Genomic DNA, 16,919 nt, shown 5'->3' with positions numbered 1-16,919 from the left:
GCAAGCTTCCTCTTAGACATTCTATCCTCGGGTTGTAGGTTTGGAAAGGGGACCCAAGGTTCCATCCTGATACCCCAAACTCTCAACATTTATATCCCCACCCTGGTCCCTGCAAATTCCTTTAACTGCTGATGCCTCTGTTCCAGTGTCATAAAATGTAACAGTGTCATAAAATGTGTTGAAAACAGTACATTTACCACCAGGAAAGAGAAAGAGCCACCTGATCCGAAGTGTGTGTGTGTGTGTGTGTGTGTGTGTGTGTAATGGAGGAGCTCCGCTAATTTCTGTCCCAAGGTGAAAGTATCTTGGGAACAAAAGAGCATGTCATTCCCATCCATTGCCAGTAATGGCTCCTTCCCCAAGTTATTCTAGGTAGTTTTTGGCTAAGTTGGTGTTGGTGGAGGAAGATGGGTGCTGGCAGAGGGTTACCCAAATTGCTGCCGGTGGAGATGTGCTGAAGAACAATTTTCCACCTGGGGATTAGAAGGATGGCAGAAGAACTGGTCTGCTATAGGGAAGGGAAAGGACTGACAAATCCTATTCCTTCTGTTCCTATGGAGTATATTTTCAGGGATCTGCCAGCTTCCATGTTCTACGTCTATGTTTATAACACCAAAACTGAACACAAACAAGTTTTGTTTTGGCAAGCCTATCTAGACATGCTAACAAGTTGTAATATATCTGTTTTTACATTATGCTGATTTTATTTGTATATTGATAATTGCTTTGGATTGTTCTATAGTCACTGCTTAGGGATTCTTTGATTAAGCAGTTTATTAAAGCTCTGTTGAGTCGCACCAAACTTGCCAGACCTCTTTGACCAGAGAAAACAGTGGGGCTAATCCTACCAGTGGGACCCATGACTCTACGGTGCCACCTTCAACTGATTCCATGCTGGACAATCATTCTCCAGAGTTAAAACAAATTTTCTAGTGCTGAGGCATTTGCTGCTGTGGCAGCAGGTTAATATATGGCATTCGGCAGAAGACACATTCTTCCATTTCTCTGAAATCCCCTTTAGACCTCCTCTATATAGTGAAACTTCCTCATAGGCATCCTGAAAATTTAATTAGAATGCCGGCTGCATCCCTTTGTACCCCTCCGCTTTAATATCTCTAAATGACATCTTTTATTAGCTCGGTTAGTGAAACATGACCATGCCCTCCCTGCAATAGGCTGCCCATTCTTAATCAAGACATGCTTCTTTCTTTAGTGTTCCCAACTGATATCTAAAAATAGTGCCCAAGCCTTTCTGTGAAATTGAAGTTAAACTAACTGGTCTATAATCTTCTGGAGCTCCCTCTGGACATCCCTTAATTATGACATTAAACTGGCCAATTTCCAACCTACAGGGTTCCTTCTCAAAATCACATTAACAGAGTGTTAATGGATCTCTCCTAAATTGCCTTTAGCAGTTAGTTTCTTTCTTCCACCCACAGAATCCTTGGACTTGTTTGTCTTTACAATTTTATTAAAACACATACAGACACCTCTTTTACACTTCTTCCCAGTGGAAAAATGTTACATAATTACATGTGCCCAAAAAGCAAAGGAAAAAAAAGCAAGAGGAAGTCTTTTCACCTTAGAGCTCAAATAGCCCCCAGATTTTAAAAGGTTGGCCAGAACTGAGGGAACTTGCATAAATATTCCACACAATTGTGCCTTATTCAGTGTACTATTATTTATTCTGTAGTAATGAGATACCCATCATTGGGCATCATGTCATATATGAACGCAGTGCCCATTGGTCCTTGTCAGTGGAGACTATCATCCAACTCTGTTGGATGGGTCAGACTATGCCATTACTTATACTTTACCTCAGACTGCAGTATCCTTTTTTGGGCCATGTGGGTGTATGTTTCTGTTCAAATAAATATAGAATATAGAGAAGATACAAAAATATGAAGAAACAGTGATAATATAGAAAAAATTAATATAATGCCTTATCCCCTTCTAGTTGAATGAATGGCAGTGCTTCACATATATGAAATAAGTAAATGGGTACAGTCACTAAGTGGGCTGAAACCTTCCCCTCCTCTGGTGACCATGAATGACAGAGGGTTGTTGCTCCTCCTCACACTCACTGGGCAATCCCGACTACAAGCCACAACCAGCCGTGGCAACAATTATGTCATCAAGTTGCATCTCTTCTCTGGACATGCCTTGGCAACAGTACATCCCCATCTTGTCTCCTTGTCCCACACCAATGAACGAGCACCATGTTTTGATCTCCTCAACTGTGTTGCAGGTACTGGCATGTTTATTTTGCTTCATAACCTTAAGTGGGATACCTTGAGCCCCTATTTAAGTAGGCCTGCCTCCTTTGTATCACTGTTGGTGCATAGCCTTCTGTTTCCTGTTGTGCTGGGAATAGAATAGAAAATAGAATAGACTGAGCAGAATTTCTGTTGAAGAACTAGCATTCTTCAATAGGTTGTAAGAAGTCTATACAGTCGTACCTTGGCTCCCGAACGCCTTGGGAGTTGAACGTTCTGGCTCCCAAATGATCAAAAATTGGAAGTGAGTGTTCCGGTTTTCAAACTTTTTTTGGAAGCCGAACATCTGGCGCAGCTTCCGCTATTGTTTCTGGCGCGCTAGTGCAATCGGAAACCAATTGGAAGCCGCGCCTTGGTTTCCGAACATTTTGGAAGTCGAATGGACTTCTGAAATGGATTCCATTCAACTTCCGAGGTACAACTGTACTAGTTAGTTAACCAGTGTTACCAGGCTTGTTTGGGACACAGGTCTCTCTATACATGTGTTTCTGTAACTGCTTCTACATATTTGGGCAATAATCTTTTTGGAACATGATTTACTGGAGGGAATTTAGCTCAGATATGCTAAGGGAACAATTTCCCACTGTGACCATGGTACTTTTCTGCTTTCATTCTGTCTGAGACCCATTTAAACAACCTGATACGGTGAAATTCTGGACTGTATCACTTCAGTTTACATGTGTGTGTGTTTTCATATCTTCATATGTTCCCCCCAGTAAAAAGTTACCTGATATAGTAAGTGAACAGATCAGGGAGGAGGATTTCTTTTTGATGTCCTAGTTTATTACCTTCAGGTAGATCTGCATGTGTGTGTATATCTATATCTCTCTATATCTGATGGGAGCATTTATGACCCTACCCACTGGCAATCTGCAGTGGCACAGCCAACAACTTTATTTGCACAACTCCTAGTCTACAGATAAGTATCTAGAATACTTGATTAGACAGAGTTTTTCTAGTGTTGACAGCAATAAATCTCAAGAACTCACCTGTCGAGTTCTCCCATGGTTACTTATTCTTACAAATGCCCTTGTCCCCAGACATGATGATCCTGGGACATTACAACCACAGTAAATGCAACTATTTAAAACTCCATATTGCCTTCCCCGTGCATTTATCTCACTTATATAAATTTAATTGTATGACAATAATGGCAGTAATGAGATGCATTAAAAGCAATGCAACTTCTTCCTGAAAACATAGAAGTCAGGGTATTTTGTTTGTTTGATTCACAAGTAGATATGCCTGATCTTATTTGGGGTAATTTGTTTACAGCATAATGGATTTTGACAAGGCCAGTTTTCTGCAGCTTTGCTTCGAAAATGACTCAAATTTTCCCCATGTTCAGAACCAAAGGCCTTTCCTTATAGAATTTTATCAACTTTTTTGTTATTAAAAGGGGTTAAATGGTACTAAGTGGTAATTCAGGCTTTCTAGGAGGAGTAACCTCAAGCTTCCCAGAAAGAGTAAGATGCATTATTTATTTATTTCAAAAATGTATAAGCTGCTCGTCATCCTGAAATGAATTTCAGAAATTAAAAATCTACCAAACATATCCAGAGTTTAATAGGAGTAACTACTTCCTCAAAGCTGTCTTGCTTTAACATTATTAGGTAAATATAAGTTGCCATTTAAAGTGACAGTAGCCAATTTTCAAAGCAATTCTCATTTGAAGATACAGTACCATATTAAAGTAACTAGTGTCAGGCGGCTGCAAGCAATTCCCACAGCTGGTTGCCACGCATATACAAAGACAAGGAAAAGTTTCTTACCGTCTGCTTTTTATTCAGTATTTACAGCCTCTTGGATAATGGCATTGTCACAAGTAAATCTACACCCCCCTTCTCTCCCACTTCCTCATTTATCATCAGCATCACCTCCTCTATGGATGCCCTCTGCTTCAAACTCTTTGCTCTCCTACTTTTAAGGCCTGCCAGGTTCTAGGAGATGGTGGGTCTGGAATGCTTTCTAATGATAACGTTTCAGCCAGCTGCTGCTCCGGCTCTGCCTGCTCCTCCTCTCCCATGATTTCCCAACTTTCCCCCTCATCTTCCTCTGGGCTGTGACGTCCCTCAAACCCCTGTTGTAATTCTGAACTATCTTCCTCTTCTCTGGAAGGGTCAGGCTGGGGAGGCGGTCTCCACTATTCCTCCTCTGCCCAGTCCCTGACAACAAGCTAAACTTATTGAGGACTTCACAATCTTGAAACAAATGTTAATATCTTTAATTTAATACAGTAACTGTATCTGACTAGCTTTGTACCACACACCTGTACCCCATAGCTTCCAGCTTTTTGGCAAATTAAGAGTCCAGATGGAATAAGGAAAATGGGATGGTGGCAGTGGCCCAGGGGTAGGAGCACCATCAGAGTGGAAGTTGGGTTTTCATGCCACAAGAGGTCCAGAGGGTGACGACATGAGAACAGGCCTTTTCTGCGATGGCTCCCCGCTTGTGGAATGCTCTTTCGAGGAAGGCTGGCTTAGTGCCTTCATTATATATCTTCAGGTGGCAGGTAAAAATGTTTCTCTTCAATTGGGCCTTTGGCTGATTAACATTCAATGGCCTTTTAAATATGTTTGGGGGGATTATTGATGTTGTGAACTGCCCTATGATATTTGGATAAAGGGCGTTAAACAAATTTTACAATAATACCACCACCAACAACAACAACACTATAAAGTATGGGGGAAGAACCCTTCACACACACAATTCATTGATATCTGTAGGTGTGTTGACAACAATGTGATAGAGGGATGCTGCCAAGGATTGTGCCTTCACTCTTTCCCTGTTGATAGCAATAATCCCTGAATAGCATTGCTTCCACCCATACTCATCTCTTCCTCTTCCTCTCCCTCCCCCCCCCCCCGTGTAGGCAGGCAGGCATGTAGGTTTTAATTACTGGTTTCCTTTAAACAAAGAATTACCAGTATTAATTACTGGTTTCCATTAAACAAAGAAAAAAAATGAGAAGAAACAAGTGGGAGGAGAAGCTGGCATTGAGACAACAGAGAATATTGAAAGTGCAGATCATGGGCTACTCATCACCACTTCCCTGGCCTTGATCAACAGAAATCAATAAAACAGGATGAAGCTATATAGAAGAAGCTTTCAAATAACGTTGGAAAGAACCTTTGCTGAATGGAAGTGGTTGGACATTATCAAAGGATATTTGTCAAAGAAAAGGGCATTGCTTTATCATACAATGGTATATTAGCTGCTGTGTGGAATTTCTGTTTTAATTCTCTGTCCACCTCATTTCAAAAGTGCAATGCTTGTGTGTAAAGGAAAAGGGACCTTGGGCCGTATTATGTGGCCATGCTACCAAAGTCACATAACTTCTTTTACTCCTGTCGTGTAAATCATGAAATCTGCAATGAGAATCTTCACATGTTTGTGGAGGATTCCTGTGCCGTTTAGAAACAAAGGCTATCAGGCTTCTCAATGTTGCAGAGAGCCCTCACTCCTAGAGGAGTCTTCCTGCTGTAGAGTATTGTAAACATGACTGTGTTAGGATATAGTTCCGTTCCACCTTAAAGGGATCAGGCATGACTGTTGTGTGTCACATGCCTGTTTACTTGCAGCACAGTCTGCTGGGAATTTCAGTTTGTATATTGCTTTTGCTTTTTCCTGTTTTGCTTGGACACGAAGGGAAGCAGACATGTTTTCCCACTGTCCTGCTGCTGAATAAATGCTGTAAATACGCTTACACATGTCTCTGTCCACTACTTTTGCTGCAAAGAGTTTTATCTCTGCTGGCTTGCGTGCTTAAGCCTCTGAAGGCTTCTGAGGCTTGAGTCACAGTTTTGATGCTGCTCCGAGAACCGGAGTTTCACCCGGCTGCTGGCCAGTGGCTGGAGCCAGCTGGGGGCCTGCCAGACGCCCCTGTCTCCCAGCAGCATCCCAGCAGACTGCAGTAGTGGGGGCAGGAGAAGCCAGTCCCTGGGAGTGGGAGGAAACTCTTTTCAACATTCTTTCCCTCTATATGTGACTAATGCATTAAGAAGGCTCAAGCCTCAGCTACAGAAATGGGCTCTACTGTGGAAGCATCCTTACCCCTACCTGTTCCAAGTCCAGGTCTGTAGCCACTGTACCACAACTGTCAGTCAATTAGCAATCTCTCAGATAAATATGTGGTCAGTACATAACTGATATATAAGAAATTGCCTTATGCTGATGCAGATGATCTTACTGTTGTCTCACTGTTACACTTTTTCATCTGTCTTCTTGATGGCATTCACTAGAGTTTCTAGAGATTACATCTGGGTGAAACGCATTCTCTAGCACCCAGGCATGCCCTCTTTGATATGCATGTCTCTTAACATTTCAAAATAATAATAATAATAATAATAATAATAATAATAATAATAATAATTTATTATTTATACCCCGCCCATCTGGCTGGGCCTCCCCAGCCACTCTGGGCGGCTTCCATAAAAACCAAAAATACAGTAAAATATCACACGTTAAAAACTTCCCTGAACAGGGCTGCCTTAAGATGTCTCCTGAATGTCAGGTAGTTGTTTATCGCTTTGACATCTGCTGGAAGGGCGTTCCACAGGGCGGGCGCCACTACCGAGAAGGCCCTCTGCCTGGTTCCCTGTAGCTTTGCTTCTCGCAGTGAGGGAACCGCCAGAAGGCCCTCGGCGCTGGACCTCAGCATCCGGGCAGACTGATGGGGGTGGAGACGCTCCTTCAGGTATACTGGACCGAGGCCGTTTAGGCTCCAGCAGGGTGTTCATAGGATAAATACAAATGTTGCAGTGTTATAGAGCAGCTACAAATTTGACTGAAAACTAAACCAGTGGTTCTTTTTCTGCTCCACGCACCAATGAGCTGAATGGATATGATTTTCACCCAACATTTGAATCTGATTGAAATAGATGAAATGAATTATTCACAGATTGCACTTAAGAGATAAATGCCAAAAGGTCAAAAGTCTCTTAGAGTATTTCAGCACAATTCCCTTTAAAGGATGGTTGTTCCTCCCCTGAAGGCCACGCTTTGAGTTTTAAACAGGAACTATCAGCAAAGCGTTGGCGTTTCTATTATCACTTGGGATTTTGAAGAATTCTGGTGGAATTAGCATCCCAGCTGTTATTGAGTTTTCTTCCAGCGCATTAATCTTGATGGTAGCTTTCAAATCCGAAACTCTGAATGAGTCCTATTGATTTCAATGGCATTATTCCAGAGTAAGCAGTCTGAGGACTGTGATTATGACTCTTGGCTCCATAGAACATCTGGAAGATAGAATCTTTTGACTCATTTGTATGCAGTCATAAAAGCATTTATAAGAAGCTCTCTCATAAATGTGCTGTTATGGTCTAAAGAAAGTTTGTGAAGATTCGTCAGGGGGCTTGCTTACAGATAAATCTGTCCACAAGAGGGCGCACATAGAAAAAATATTTTGTGAAGGCAGTGCATAGTGATAGTGTCCTCACTTCGCCCCAAATCACTGTTAGAAAACAGTGTGATATGTAGGTTACTGGTTCTTACCTGCTCAGAGCACAGGGCTAGGTTAGATTAAGGATTATTGATCATGTAACTTTGCTCCAAGATTCATTAGATCTTAATAAAAACATTGGTTCAACCATGTAGCATGCAGCTGACACTTTTATTGGCATGGATACATCCTTCTCCCTGGCATATGAAGGCCACTGAATAGTCTGGGAGCTTTCCAAAATATCTGTGGTTTATCATTTTTTCATTGCACTGTACCCTCCCCGCCCCCACACCCCCTCTTGACACAGCATTTTTCAATTGGCCTCTTTTCAGCCGTTTGACTTCCAAGGCGTGTTCGAAAACAGAAGCATTCACTTCCGGGGTTTTGGCGTTCAGCTTCTGAATCATTTGGCAGCTGGGATGTTCGAAAATGGAGGTTTGTCTGTATCTGGCTTGTGGTAGAGAACTGATGCAGCATGTGGCATATCATTTCTAAAGTTTTCAATAATAAATTATCTTAAACTCAACTTGTCTCTCTGAATTGATTAGTTTTACTGATGGGTGGGATGCAGTGAAGTCCCAGGTAAGCCCATATATTATTTTCTTTTGCAGTTCTATTTCATTACCATTATTGTGTTTGTATAGTTCATGATAATATGAGTTTAAAGATTTCCATTTTCTGAAAGAAGGCTTCTTACCTCTCATACTTTCCTTGACTTTGCTCTGCTCATTAACCATGCTGGCATCCTCTTGGCTTCAGTAGTACCTTTCCTGTTTGCAGTATACATTCTACCCGAACTTTCATTATTGCAGACAATAGCACTCTGATCATGTGTCTATTACTATTTTAGGATTCATGATACTAATATTTGCTATGATACTCCAGAAAACAGCAATATGATTGTTATGCTGTATGATCTGTCTTCTCATTTTGTATTTTTATGTTGTAAACCACCATGTGATCTTCATCTGAAGGGCAGAATACAATTTATGTAAATAACGAAATATTAATAATAATAGATTGCCTAGGTTTCTAAGGGCTGATTTGGTGTGTGTGTGTGTGTGTGTGTGTGTGTGTGTATAAACTTGTTTAGTGCTTAACTCTCAACTGAACATGTGAATTGCCTCATTTGAAAAATATAGTGTTTGAAATAATGTGACATTCATCAAAGAAAAGGAGAAAGCCAGTTGCACATATAGCAATTTTAATCCATTCCATTTTAAATACCACAATAAATTTAATTTTCACAATAAATTAAATAGCCATATTCAGTTTACAAAATAGAATTACTTAGTGTGAAACCAGTATTTACAAACAATATACATTATGTACAGCAGGTTTCTCTTTGTCAACGTACAAGTATAGAAGGGGAAAAAAAGACTTCCTTTTCGACACATGATTGACATGCTACAAGTGCCAAGATGATCCATACAATAAAAACAATAGTGCAAACTCACCACAGGAAATTTGAAACAATGTTGATTGCATGAGAGAATTTCTTTTCAAACAATAGGAAAAGAGTTCCAGTAGAACTCAGCATTACAAGGGATATATTTACACTGCAAACTTGTATTGGTTTTTTGCCAGTTTAATTAGTATGGTCCCCCCCACCCCAATAAAAAATCCCGGAAATAGTAGTCAGGTGAGAATTCTGTATTATAGATTCCCTGCCCCTGGTCAAAGAAACATAGTTACTTTGAAAGAGTGACTGTTAAACCAATATAAGCCTGAAGCATAGATTTACACCTTTAAAGGGTCAATATTCTTTTAGCAATATGTATCCATAATAGCCCATCTTAGACCTTTCAATGCAATTCTTGCAATGAATTCTACCATAATATTCTGCCTTCTCTCTAGATATGTTTGGTATTAAATTTTACGGAGCAAATAGAGTACTGACCCTTTGAACTGAGTAGCTGAGTTAATTCCTTTAAATGACACCTTCTCATTTAATTGTATAGCATAAAACGATGCAATTATGCAGAGAGTAAATTTTATGTTATTCACTGCTCTGTAGAAAAATTGATCCCACCTTATATTTGGTCACACACTGCATATATACAAGTATGCATGAAAAAGGGTTACTTTGATAGCTGTGTATACGAAAAGTGCATATTTTTTACTCTAATAGAGACACGGTGGCATATCTCCAGGTGCAACACACAGTGTTGTATGAAATTTACTTTAGGGCCAGTTAAATGTCCTCCCTGTGATCTGGTAAAATTTCTGATTAAAAGGGTGAAAGAACTTGCGCAATTTGGTAATGACAGAGGAGTCCACCTCCGGATGGATGCGTCCTTTGCTTCCCGCCAGGCACTTGTTAAAGACAATGTTAAACCGCAAGCAATAAAACCCTCTGGTGGCATTGAAATATAAATTATATTGACTTATCCTTGGAGGAAGATTTAAGAACTTCTCTACCAGCTGGAGTTCTGGCAGTGGTTCTGTAATGAGACGATCGCCATCGACAATATGAAACTGCTCTATGGGAAAGTATTTTAACCACCTCTCCAAATGTTTTGTGTAGATGCTCGTTCTTACTGCCTTGTATTTAGTGTTCACCTCACAGGTATTAGGATCAATGGCCAGCTTTTCAAATTTGTAGTAGGTTTTGTTTTTCCTTTCTTTTCCCTCCAGCACCTGAGTGTAATCAGAAATAGCTCTTGTTGTGGGTTCCCTGACAATGATCAGCAATTTGATGGAGGAGTTCATCTTATAAATCCTTTCAGGTACCTCCTCTGTGATAAAGTATGCTGGACTTTTCTCAATGGTTATCTGATGAGGATAAGAAAATGGCATTTTTTTCCTGTACCACTCGATGCCCTTGGCGTAGTTCTCATCGTTATCAAAGAAGTGGATTTCTTGAGAAGCTTTGACCACTGCTGGGTGGAGGTTCAGCATTTCCAGCAGCGCCCGAGTTCCACCCTTCCTCACCCCAATTATTATGGCCTTGGGAATCTGTTGGACCAAACTGTGAAGTCGAATTTGTTCCTTGCTGGCATTGCCCTTCCGGAACTCATGTAGCAACCCACGTTTAAACTGTAGAGCTCGGAGTGGAATTTCATCTTGGCCATGGAGTCCAAATCGACCATCGATAGGGCATATGGGCTGCAGTCTGCAATTCAAAAAAGAGGGGAAATAGGAGTTATTAACAGTGAAATCTTACACAACTGCTCAGAAGTTAATGGTGCTTTCTCTTAGGTGAGTGGATATTGGATTTCAACATAAAGGTAACAAGAGACATCATTTATGCAACTGAGATGATTTGCAACAGCCCAATTAACTTGCCCAGATGTAGACAGTTACCATCATGGTAAGAGCTGAATTGACAGTAAACTAGATGGCAGTAGAACAGATAACCCACAAAACAGTTCACCATCCCATTGCTTCATCCACTCCAGGAAGCGTCACACTGATACACACTGTGTTTCTGATGAAGCATTTAGTTGCCACTGCTTATATGTATGGATGTTTCCAAATGGTTGCGTATTGTGGGATTGATGCATGCAAGCTTTTTACAGTGTCCCCACAACTTCAACGCCATCAAAAGGCTAGCCCATATTTTCTCTCTCCTTTAATCTGAATTTAACTCTTCTGTGGAAAATATGAAAATCCTTGTTGTCAATCTTGGCATCTGAATGGCCTGTTTCCAGTATTAAGCCGTAATCTGGTAACATCCTCAATCAGGAGCTTGTGCCTTCATGATACACATTAAACCATATGCTTGTTGTGTACACCCACATGCAGAGTTTTAAGCCTACACTGGAATCCAAGTACCTTGCTACATAAATGGAAGCCACTTCTGATTGAACAAGGCAGCGTTGCTGATTTTCTTACCCACCTCTGCCTATTGCCTGGAATTTAAATGCTCCTACTGGAATTGTCATTCTTAGAACAACAGCCCCCCCCCACTCCTCCAAAAAGGAAATGATTTTTTGAAATGAACTTCTAAGGAAATCAATGCTAAAGAATTCTGAGCAACTGCTTGTGTCCTTGTGAACCAAAAGAGGTATCTAGAGCAACCCTTTCCTTGCATGAAATACGTGAATGGAAACTTTGGTGTAAGTGGGCAGTATTTTCATCACACAGCTGCAGCCTGTACATAAAACGGATGCAAAGTGATCATTGCATGTCTGAAGGCAGTTGACCCATGTGGTGAGCCACAGGACTGTGATTTAGAGCAGCTCCCTGAGCAATGAGCAGTAGTATCAGCTTCTGTACCTCCTAGACAGGAAGCGCTATAAAACACTTCCTGTTTGGGCTAAGGCTTTGCCTAAGCAGCAACTGGCTTTGGCATATATTGTGTGTCCTTTTGCTCTGACTCTCTAGCATAACTCCTTCCTCCAGCTTCGCTGACTGTTGTCTCCTCCCAGGTTCTGACACCACAGCAGTGAGCACTTTTAATAGCTCCAGGAAGTGGGGAAAGAAAAGCAGCAACCATGAGTGAATCCCAAGGTGTTAGTTTTCCTACACTTAGAATGATGTGACTGCAGATCAAGGAGCCTATTGAGACACTCAGACTTCTGCAGCAACAGAACAGGATTCACTAGTGAATAAAAGCCCCTCACAGCTTGGTAAAAACAGGAGATATTGGAATAAACCCTTCATGCCATTAGCAATAATTATATATGGATCCTGTAGCATTCACTGCTGCATGAGTTCAAGGAGTCAAGTACTGTGTCTGGATAATTTTATGACCATTAATAACATTTGTAGCTGTGCAAGCTTAGATTGGTGATAAGGTTAATTAAATTTCATGCCTCGGGGCACAGGACAAATTTCTGCAGGAGTCAAGAAGGAATTTTCATCCCATACATGAAACTGCATAATTGGCCATGGCCGTTATGCATATCGTTAAGGTATGGAGTTTTGCTGGTGGATGGTGGGATAATGCCAGCCTAGGCATAGATGATCCTTTCTTTTTCAGTATATGCAAGACTTCATTTTCAAAAAAGAAACTGGAGAACTAAATTGTGACAAGTGGCAGAATATGAAAAATTTGTTGCTTTCTGGGTGAAATGATGCGTAGGATTTATCACTAGGTGGATCTTTTTGGTGGTATTTAGGTCTGCATTTGTTCTCACAAGCCCAGTTTTGTACATCTGTCCTGTTGCTTGAGGAAATCATTCTCAGGCAGATCCTCTTCGCCCAGTGTACCCAGCTTCAACACACACACACACACACACACACACACACAGCTAATTAACATAGTGAAAATCCCTCATCCCTGCAGCAATCTTTCAAGTGCGGTAGGATTCCAGGCTTGACAAGCTAACTCTGCAGGCTCATGCATAATTTTAACTACCACAGTAGCACATTAATTGCCCACTCATAAATTTCAGAAAGGAAGATGCATAAATACATCATAACTGTTTGTCGAGACTCGAGGTCAATCCGCAGATGCACACACAGACAAAAATGAACTGCTGTAATGACATTTTTACTGTTTGCTGCTTTAGTTTCCTTCTGAAAACAACTGCCAATGCGCATGGAATACAAATGGAAAGGCAGGATGCATTGGCTTAGGCAAGCTGAAACTTTTAAGTTTACCCACACCTTCCTTCACCCTTAAAAAGAAAGGAAATAACAATGAAAATCAATACTGCAGCAGATTGTATTTCTAGATCTTAGTAGTAAGACAAAGAGCTGGAAACCTATTCAATTCTTTCCAAAGTCTAAGAGGAAGTTGTGGGGGGAAACCTCAGTTAAAGCCATTTAGGATCATGAATGTCACCCACATGTGCTAATTTAATGACTTACCTATCCAAGCTCCCAACTCTGGCAACTAGATATAGGAGACTTCCAATAGCAAGGCTGCCTAGCACAAGGAGCTTCTGTCTCAGCAACGCCTGCTGTTTGAATAGCATGGCCCTCCATCAATCTTCAGGACTTCTTCAGTCTGCAGGGAGCAGAATACATAAACCACTCATGAGCAAGTGGCAATATACAAGCTAATGTTTATTAACAGGCAGTCAATCAATTCCTACAAGTGATTAACCCACACTTGCATCTTTCTCTCCCTCCCCCTCTCACAAGAAAAGCAGACAACGTGTTTATGTAGTGATGGTTTGGGCAGTGCTTCTAAATTCAAGCACTACCAAATTCAGGGGGTTCTTGGGTCTTGAGTCCTTGGACATTCAGCAGAATGGAGATAGAGGTGGGTGCCATTGTAAGCATGTCAATTTCACCTGAATAATGTTGGATACAGAACATTCTTTTTGCAAACTCATTCACCAGCAGTTTTCTGACATCCACATGCCCAAAGGGAGAGGAACGGGCATGAAAGTGTGTAAGCAAGGTTTACAACAGTCGCTTCCTTGGGAGAAAAATCAGATATAAATGAAGGAACCTAGCTACACACTCTCATGCTCCTGTTTCCCTCCCTGTTTTTTCTTTGGGGATAAATCAGATGTTACAATGGCACAGTTTGTGTGAATATGTGGGTTGTGCCAAACTAATATGATACAGTGTGATTTGTAGCAGAGCACGGATTGGCAGAAGAAGCTGCTGAACCACCTGTTTCCCTGAAACCACTTGTCCTGAGCCTCTTATACTTTCAGTTAAGATTTCCCATTTCAAAACCCCAGTGGATATTCTCGGAGAAGGCTAGAAGAAACAGGAGGGGGTTTGTGGGGTGGGGAAGCGGGGGGGGGGGAGAGAGAATGGTTTAGGATGCCACTTATCCTGCACTTTTTATTCCACCCAACCCCATGGTTAAATGCTAAATTCAGCAGTGACCCAAATGTAAACAATGGCTCTCCCATCATAACATCTAGTTTGCTCCTTCGCTAGATGGAAAAACCGAACAGGTAGTACTGCAAACTCAGAAAAACATGAGCTTGTTTTAGAAAAGGGACATGGAATGGAACGGAAAAGTCTGTCAAATTGCTGGTTCTTCAGATGATCTAATCTTTGAGTAAAGACTACATCTGGCAAGAGAATGAGATCATACATTCCCATGCCTCCCGCCACATATACCTATATTACTTCTGGGCTCACTCATAGGTGTGTTTTGACCAGTTAGTTGACCAGGAATGCATGTAGGATATGTGTGGTTTAGGCCTACAGTATAAGATCTCCTGCCAACCTAGCAGTTCGAAAGCACAAAGTGCAAGTAGATAAATAGGTACCGCTCCGGCGGAAAGGTAAATGGTGTTTCCGTGCGCTGCTCTGGTTCGCCAGAAGTGGCTTAGTCATGCTGGCCACATGACCCGGAAGCTGTCTGCGGACAAACGCCGGCTCCCTCGGCCAATAAAGCGAGATGAGTGCCGCAACCCCAGAGTCGGTCACGACTGGACCTAATGGTCAGGGGTCCCTTTACCTTTACTTTATATGCAAAGGTCTTTGTAAACATTACAAACAAGCAGACAAGTATGGTGGGAACAGAAGTGAGATAGACATGACCAGTGCATAGGACAGGCAGAGATAATATTGTTCTTCCACTGTGTGCAGTCTATTGCCTAAATAGTTCTATGGAATGTTCCTTCAGCACAGGCCACCAAACCTCTAGAAGAACCTAAGTGGGTATTATTTCAGTTATTCAGGGTTACTTGCAGTGCTGAATTCTTGCTTCTAATGAACGTGTGAACTAACTCTAGGCAACCATGGTTTTGAATATTTTGATCTAAAGAGACAGACCACACCCCAAGCTTTATTTTGGTCAAAAACACTGTGGGGTTTGCTTTTGTTTTGCAATAAAATCTAAGGCCCTGTCTTGAAAGATGCATGGAGAAAAAGTGGCACATTTCCCCTGAACAACTAAGTAGACAAGGATTTTAAGGGATTTTCACAAAGCTGTACAATACGCCTTAGACAAAGCTAGGATTTGAACTTGGTTCTCAAGAATTCTAGTTTGAGCATTAGCCACAAGATGATACTCTCTTTTTTATTTCTCTTCCTACGGTCTTTTTTTTGAATGTTTTTTTTTTTTTGCTAAAATAGGTGATTTTTTCCCCTTAGATTTTTAGTAGTGAAGATATACCATTGCCAAAAAAATATGATTTGCACTGAGAATATTACAAAAAACCCCCACACATGACAGCTTGAAATGTGTGTGCCTCTATAATCCTAATTATTTTAATTAAATTCTTTAATTTTAAAAATTGTTGTTACAATGGTATTAAGAGCAGCGAATACTGTACTTACAGTTTTTAATCTAATACTACTGATATGAACATCAACACAAAAGTTACAATTTTGGAGGAGATGGTTCTGATTTGAGTTCTCAAGACTGCAGTCCTATAGAAATTTAGCTGAACTTAACAGGACTTACTGCAGAGTAGGCAAGCACAAGATGGTCCTGTAACAAACTTGAAATCCCGTGCTTTATGTTGAAAATAAGCTTGTTTAAGTGTATCTTTTCATGTATAAATATGAGGACTGCAATGTTCATTAATATCTGCAGACTTTGTCAGGAACACAGGCAGCCACAGATGACAGCAAAAAATACATGAAAAGACAATTTATTGTATCTGAATTTTCAAGGTTATATCCAACTAAGCCTTACTCAGAGGAGACTCACAGAAATAAGTGAATCTAAGTAATGACCATAGATTTCAATTGGTCTGCTCTGAGTATGATTCACTGGCTTCAACCCATAGTCTTTAGTGTCTTTCAGGTAACAGGAGGGGAACAGATACCTTTCCGTCAGATAAATAAGCAATCTTTCTCTGAGCTTCCCCCAATGTTTTAATTGCACATAATGATACAATCATCATCTAGTTAGCAGCAAATTTAATGATTTACAACAGAACACTTGCAAACAAGCTGCTTAAAAGTGAATTGCAACTCAATTGTCTTTAAGGTTTCACCGAAGTCATTCCAATATTTTTAAAATTCTTTGTAAAACAGCCCTTGTGAATTCACATTATAAATGTTCACATATGCATGGATTGGAGTAATGGATCCAAAGAATTTGTGGAGACCTGGTTAGGAATGCAGTAAGAATTTCTTTAAAAGGCTGATGCTCTTTTACAATTCCTTAAAATTCCAACCTCTTTTATGGTGCAATTTGATCCCATAAGGCATTATCCTTTTAAGTGTGCCTGTCTCAGATATAAGAAGAAATCAAATTTCAATTTTGTGAAATTGTTTGCATGATCATCTTTAACTTGGAAAAGTTTGAATGACATCCCCCCACCCCCTGACTTAAGTAGGTTTACTTGGACAAAGTCTGAAATCCAGCTTATGGAAGTGGCATGGTT

General features: G+C 40.8%; 2 protein-coding genes across 9 annotated transcripts in view; one reads left to right on the top strand and one right to left on the bottom strand.

Moving 5' to 3' along the window:
- The first annotated feature begins 2,038 nt into the window (after positions 1 to 2,038).
- The window catches only part of LOC309529085 (uncharacterized protein), a 127,124-nt gene continuing 112,243 nt past the window's right edge, over positions 2,039 to 16,919 (top strand). For both annotated transcript variants that reach the window (XR_014218062.1, XR_014218063.1), the window contains exon 1: positions 2,039 to 2,248. The gene's annotated coding sequence lies outside the window, so the exon portion shown is untranslated. The remainder of the gene's footprint in view (positions 2,249 to 16,919) is intronic.
- Positions 8,904 to 16,919, bottom strand: part of HS3ST5 (heparan sulfate-glucosamine 3-sulfotransferase 5) — a 145,452-nt gene continuing 137,436 nt past the window's right edge. For 6 of the 7 annotated variants that reach the window (XM_082216822.1, XM_082216819.1, XM_082216816.1 and 3 more), the window contains 2 exons: positions 13,477 to 13,615; positions 8,904 to 10,831 (listed from right to left, as the gene is read on the bottom strand). In XM_082216822.1, the coding sequence (XP_082072948.1) occupies positions 9,901 to 10,831; positions 13,477 to 13,583 (1,038 nt within the window). In that variant the 5' untranslated portion in view covers positions 13,584 to 13,615 and the 3' untranslated portion in view covers positions 8,904 to 9,900. Of the gene's footprint in view, positions 10,832 to 13,476; positions 13,616 to 13,749; positions 13,905 to 16,919 lie in introns of all 7 variants that reach the window. The other variant, XM_082216820.1, reaches the window with a different exon arrangement.

This window comes from Podarcis vaucheri (genome assembly GCF_965113315.1).
Source record: "Podarcis vaucheri genome assembly, chromosome: 3".
Classification (NCBI taxonomy): Eukaryota; Metazoa; Chordata; class Lepidosauria; order Squamata; family Lacertidae; genus Podarcis; species Podarcis vaucheri.
Note: the sequence above shows the minus strand (reverse complement) of the source record. Positions and strands in the feature narration are given on the sequence as shown.